Source organism: Phyllobates terribilis, unplaced genomic scaffold, assembly GCF_046119375.1.
Source record: "Phyllobates terribilis strain yellow unplaced genomic scaffold, ASM4611937v1 Scaffold_12__6_contigs__length_324123572, whole genome shotgun sequence".
Taxonomy (NCBI): domain Eukaryota; kingdom Metazoa; phylum Chordata; class Amphibia; order Anura; family Dendrobatidae; genus Phyllobates; species Phyllobates terribilis.
Window position 1 is genome coordinate 274,763,231 of NW_027362772.1, and position 7,002 is coordinate 274,770,232.

Sequence of the window (7,002 nt, forward strand, 5' to 3'; positions counted from 1 at the left end):
TCTTTTTTGTGAATACCCCATATTCACATACCTGGGTCCTTTTAGGCCCGTACTAGGTTTACATGTGATCGTTGGCAAGTTTACATGTTTGACGGCTCCCGAACGATCTCTCCAGCGATCTCAAAACTGTGACGTAGTAACGATCTCGCTAGCGATCTCGTTATGTGTGACAGGGCCTTAAGTCTTTTTGTCTTCACTGTTGCTGGGGAAGACTTTGACTCAAGGCCCTGTCACACATAACGAGATCGCTAGCGAGATCGTTACTACGTCACAGTTTTGAGATCGCTGGAGAGATCGTTCGGGAGCCGTCAAACATGTAAACTTGCCAACGATTTCGGCCGCCCCAGCGATCTAACTAACGATCTCGTTGGTCGCTGGGACGCTGTCACACAGCAGCTATTTCAACGATCCACACTCAACGATACACACTTTGAGGGACTGTACTGTGACAGAAAGGCGTACATAAAATTACCTTTCCGCGCCCACTCATCTTCGATTGGTGGACGCTACTGCGTTCTGATTGGCCGGGGGTTTTTAAAAAGGCGACGTTGGGGCAATTCCGCTCCCTTGTTCCTATCTGCGCTTTGCTTTCGGATCGTAGCAGTGTTCTCCGGGCAAGTTTCGTCCATCTGGGATTTGTTGAAGCCTTGTCAGCGTCCTGATTTTTGGATCCTAGTTGCGATCTACTGCTGTGATTCCATTCATTTGTGGATTTTCTTCAGCTGTGACTGAACATTGACTTTTGGGTTTTTCAGGCACTGTATTGCTTTGTTTCCACGGTAAGTTATTTTAGTGGATTTTTATCACACTCAATAAGTATATATTTGCTTATATATTGGAGGCCATTTTTAGTCAGCAAATGGTGTGTAGTACTTTTTACTTTGTTTGAAAATGTTTCATGTATGCTCACTGTATTGCTATCCTTTTCAGATGGCTTTCAAAAGTGAAGAGTTTGTGAGGGAAATGATTGACCTCTACCGCTCCCTGCCGTGCCTTTGGCAAATAAAATCAACAGACTACTGCAATAGAGAGAAAAAGAGGGAGGCCTACCAGCAATTGATTTCCCTCTTTAAAAGGCATGGCCCCAACGAGAAGGTGGATGAAGAGCTGGTGAAGAGAAAGATCCAGGGTCTACGTACCGTATATAAGAAAGAACTCAACCGGGTGGAGAAATCAAAGAAGTCAGGTACCGGCACAGATGAGGTTTATGTGCCGACATTATGGTATTATGATTTGCTTGCCTTCACCCGTGACCAGGAGCTACCTCGGCGAATGGTGTGTACGATACGGCAGACCCCGGAAGAAGACCCCGACATACGGACTGACTCCCCTGTTGAAGATGTAAGTACCTTCTTTGCTTCCCTGTAAATAGCATTTATACTTTCAATGTACATGCCCTAGTTTAGCCGCCCCTCATATTTGTTTTTTAGTGCACGTGTACCCATGCTGGTCATAACATACCTGCTGGATGTTGTAACCAAATCTTAACTTTATTTTTGTGTTCCCACAGCACCATTGGCAAGATGACGACATCTCGGCTACGGAACGTGGTATGGAGGAGGCGAGTGTTATGTCAAGGAATGAGGAACCTATGGCATCGGTGAATGAAGACCCTATGGCCTCTACAAGTGAAGACCTTGTGCCTCGGCGACAGAGAAAATCAAGGAAAAGAAAGGCCAGCTTGCCGCCATCGCCAGATCTAGTATCTCTGGCGAACAAGATTCTACTTCTGCAGACCCAGGCCAAGCGGGACAGCTTTGCAACATATGCTGGCGAGAGACTACAGAGGCTGGATGACCGACAGAGGGCGCATGCAGAAAGGGTCATGTTTGAGACTTTAAATAAAGCGGCAGCCGGTGAACTTAATGAAACGTCTACTGTACATACTCTGATTGACCCTGGCCATTTTCAACAACATTCTTGGACCCATAGGCCGGACCCACTTCACAGCACACCAGTGCAGAGGATCCGGCGTCCACAAAGCCTTGCCCCCCCCCCACAGTATCCCATGTGTTCTGATTCTTTTGTTTCCCCCAGGCACGGATACACAAATACAGGTAATCGATATGAAGAACTGTAGTGATGTTTCATTTCAATTTTTTTTTATCATTTTGTAAATATTGTTAATTTAATACTTATTTAAATTGTTAAAATTGTTTATATTTTTGTTTGTTTATAAAAACAAGGTTTATTGTCCTCTTTTTTAACTTTACCCCTGCCCTCTGATCTCACCCTGATTGAAATAAAAATGTTTTTTGGTTGCCTTATTTTCTGCTTTACCTCTTCCCGAGGGTGGGACCCCTCACCCCTGCCCTCCGATCCCTTCCCAATCTCCGTTCCCTCCCCTCCATTCTCTACCGTCTATTCCCATCCCTGCTCTCCGCTGGTGATCACCTCCTCCCCTTCTCCTCCTCCGGCTCCAGGCTTTATCACCTGTCTTCTGTCTTTTCCCTGTGTCCTCTGGTCTTCTTCACAGCTGGTTTTCTTCCCCTCCTCTTCCTACTTCCCTTCTTTTAGTCTTTGGGGTCATAGTCATGGTGCACGGTATGGCAATGATCTGCCATACCATGCACTATGAGTCTGACTCAGATTATAGGTTGTATATATTAGATTCTTGATAGGGCGTTGATCCAGGGAACTAGTCTGATTGCCGTATGTGGAGTCAGGAAGGAATTTTTTTTCCCAAAACGGAGCATGGGTTTTTTTTGCCTTCCTCTGGATCAACATGTTAGGTCTTCCTTATAGTTTTCATACTATGTTCCTATTCTTTCCTCTTCTCTCTTCTTCTTGAATTAGCTGGCATCTGTGAAAGCCGACTTCAGACGGCTTTCCTGCCCCCACACAACTTCAGCTAATAATATCAATAAGTAGGCGGCAATGAAAGCCGACTTCAGACGGCTTTCCTGCCCCTACACTACTTCAGCTGATAACATCAATTAGTAGACAGCTATTAAAGCCGACTTCAGACGGCTTTCCTGCCCCCACACAACTTCAGCTGATAATATCAATAAGTAGGCGGCAATGAAAGCCGACTTCAGACGGCTTTCCTGCCCCTACACTACTTCAGCTGATAACATCAATTAGTAGACAGCTATTAAAGCCGACTTCAGACGGCTTTCATGCCCCCACACAACTTCAGCTGATAACATCAATTTGCAGGCGGCTATTAAAGCCGACTTCAGACGGCTTTCCTGCCCCTACACAACTTCAGCTGATAACATCAATAAGCAGGAGGGTGTGAAAGCCGACTTTGGAGTGGGCTTTACTGCCCCTGCACTGCTTGTTTTAGGCAGTATCACACAGGATAGGATTAGATACACAACCCGTCAGGCAGTATCACACAGGATAGGATTAGATACACAACCCGTCAGGCAGTATCACACAGGATAGGATTAGATACACAACTCTTTAGGCAGTATCACACAGGATAGGATTAGATACACAACCCTTTAGGCCGTATCATACAGGATAGGATTAGATACACAACCCGTCAGGCAGTATCACACAGGATAGGATTAGATACACAACTCTTTAGGCAGTATCACACAGGATAGGATTAGATACACAACCCTTTAGGCAGTATCATACAGGATAGGATTAGATACACAACCCGTCAGGCAGTATCACACAGGATAGGATTAGATACACAACTCTTTAGGCAGTATCACACAGGATAGGATTAGATACACAACCCTTTAGGCAGTATCACACAGGATAGGATTAGATACACAACCCGTCAGGCAGTATCACACAGGATAGGATTAGATACACAACCCTTTAGGCAGTATCACACAGGATAGGATTAGATACACAACCCGTCAGGCAGTATCACACAGGATAGGATTAGATACACAACCCTTTAGGCAGTATCACACAGGATAGGATTAGATACACAACCCTTTAGGCAGTATCACACAGGATAGGATTAGATACACAACCCGTCAGGCAGTATCACACAGGATAGGATTAGATACACAACCCTTTAGGCAGTATCACACAGGATAGGATTAGATACACAACCCGTCAGGCAGTATCACACAGGATAGGATTAGATACACAACCCGTCAGGCAGTATCACACAGGATAGGATTAGATACACAACCCGTCAGGCAGTATCACACAGGATAGGATTAGATACACAACCCGTCAGGCAGTATCACACAGGATAGGATTAGATACACAACCCTTTAGGCAGTATCACACAGGATAGGATTAGATACACAACCCGTCAGGCAGTATCACACAGGATAGGATTAGATACACAACCCTTTAGGCAGTATCACACAGGATAGGATTAGATACACAACCCGTCAGGCAGTATCACACAGGATAGGATTAGATACACAACTCTTTAGGCAGTATCACACAGGATAGGATTAGATACACAACCCTTTAGGCAGTATCACACAGGATAGGATTAGATACACAACCCGTCAGGCAGTATCACACAGGATAGGATTAGATACACAACTCTTTAGGCAGTATCACACAGGATAGGATTAGATACACAACCCTTTAGGCAGTATCACACAGGATAGGATTAGATACACAACCCTTTAGGCCGTATCATACAGGATAGGATTAGATACACAACCCGTCAGGCAGTATCACACAGGATAGGATTAGATACACAACTCTTTAGGCAGTATCACACAGGATAGGATTAGATACACAACCCTTTAGGCAGTATCATACAGGATAGGATTAGATACACAACCCGTCAGGCAGTATCACACAGGATAGGATTAGATACACAACTCTTTAGGCAGTATCACACAGGATAGGATTAGATACACAACCCTTTAGGCAGTATCACACAGGATAGGATTAGATACACAACCCGTCAGGCAGTATCACACAGGATAGGATTAGATACACAACCCTTTAGGCAGTATCACACAGGATAGGATTAGATACACAACCCGTCAGGCAGTATCACACAGGATACGATTAGATACACAACCCGTCAGGCAGTATCACACAGGATAGGATTAGATGTAACAAAGTGTAGACAATAGTGGATATAAACTAATTTTTTTTTATAAAAATATAAAAAATATAACCAACCAAATAATATCAACTACATAACAAAAAATAAGTTATTGGCTGCCGTGACGGTCATGGGCTGCCACAAATCTTGCCAGCATCACTCCGTGCTGGTGGATCTCTTCACTCAGTCTCCGTTGTGACGCCAGGAGATCTTGTAGTGTTGGGATTTCTACGGAGGTAATAGTTAAACTTAAAAGTCCAATAATTCTGTACATTCATCAAATTAAGGCTATGTGCCCACGATGCACCACTCCCGGGTACCATCCGCACATTAGAACGCGCTAATTACGCAAGTACAGATGCAGTATTGCGGAATTGGCGCATTATAATGCAAGTCAATGGCGGCGCAAAAAAACCACCTTATGCAAAATAATTGGTAGTGCTGCGTTTTTTTCCGCAATGATAATGTGCAGCGGAAATTTCCGCAGCATGTGCACAGCACATGCGGATTATCATTGGGGAACATGGCAGACCTTCTACCATGCGCTTTTAATGCGTTTCCACAGCAGCAAAAACGCTGCAGAAACACCTTAAAAAACGCATCGTGGGCACACAGCCTATCAGGTACATGTTTGGTATTTAACACTTACGGTTTTCAGGTTGCTCGGATGATGACGAGCTTAAGGACCACCCGGATCCCCTGGCACCACCGGCTAGAGAAAGACACAACACTTAATAGTACATGACAGCCCTATACTTTCCAAGTTGTATGGACCGTATTTTATGTCAAAGCATTACCGAAAGATGAAGCTGCACCTATATCACGGAGTGATGCTGGCGAGCTGGCAGAGGAATGCTGCTGGGGCTCCAGGGCTGGAGGTGACTCCCTTGGGGGCTCTGGGGCTGCAGGCGCTGGAAAACAAATAACATTAGATACCTAAGGTGATTGCAGTTGTAACTAATGTGCTGCCATATATTGTGTTAACATATTTTAAAACCACTCACCACGGCGGGGCAGGGTCCGTGACCGGATGCTGACGATTCGGTCGGCAGACCTATATTTCAGGTCCGCCAGCTTTTTACGGATTTGGGTAGCAGAGCGCTGCACCCCAAATCTGCGAACCAGGCCCCGACCGATCCTCTGCAGCACCGCCTGTTTATGGAGCACTGGATGCTCAGAGTGCACATGGCACTCATAATCAAGTGCATCCAGGTGCTCCACAAGGTAGCACACCTCAGCATCACCCCAAGGAGATGCCCTGACCCTGGATGCCATAATGCTCTTAATAAGCTAGGCCGCAACTACGTCGTTAGACCCGCCCACGACGCATGAACGTCGGTAACCACGCCCACGACGCATGAACGTTGCCAATAAACCCGCGGTTTATTAGAGAACCCTATTATGACTTGAATTATTAGCGTGTCGGACTAGAGACGCTGTATTGATAATGCGACGTCTGTAGAACGCAGCAGTGTCTCTATTGTGATGGTCACACAGGAATACTGGTGTTTAGGTGGTTTTATGTAGAAATATGTATCTATATTTTTATGTAGGTATGCATACTTCTGTGTCTGTGAGTATGTGTGTGTATATCTGGTTATCTGTATATAAGTGTGGATATGGGTGTAGATTTTTATGTATCTGAATATGTATGTGTATATGGATGTGTATATGGATGTATACAGACGAGTACAACAGTGGCGTACCACCATTGGTGGCAGGCCACATAACTGCTATGGGGCCCGTGGCCGTAGGGGGCCCGTGAGCCAGCGGACCCCATAGCAGTCTCCCCCATTCTGGAGTAGTAAGTTTGTATTTATATATTTTTGTAAATCAGTCAGTACTGATAATACTGGAGGACTGGGGCTGCCTTTTACCCTATGGGGGGCTGCATTATACTGTGTGCTCTCCCATCCTGGTATACAGGGCTGCGGAGTCGATAAGCCAAACCGACTCCTCAATTTCCATTACTCAATTTCCATCACATTTTTATGGGGCTATGAAAGAGTAAT

The 7,002-nt window shown here is 45.2% G+C and overlaps 1 protein-coding gene across 1 annotated transcript; it reads left to right on the forward strand.

Annotated features, from left to right (window-relative positions):
• Window positions 1-296: 296 nt before the first annotated feature.
• On the forward strand, window positions 297-2,240 carry LOC141171595 (uncharacterized). The gene is made up of 3 exons (XM_073655270.1): window positions 297-779; window positions 931-1,341; window positions 1,511-2,240. The coding sequence occupies exons 2-3, from the start codon at window positions 931-933 to the stop codon at window positions 2,078-2,080; spliced, it is 981 nt and encodes a 326-aa protein (XP_073511371.1). The 5' UTR covers window positions 297-779; the 3' UTR covers window positions 2,081-2,240.
• The last annotated feature ends 4,762 nt before the right edge of the window (window positions 2,241-7,002 follow it).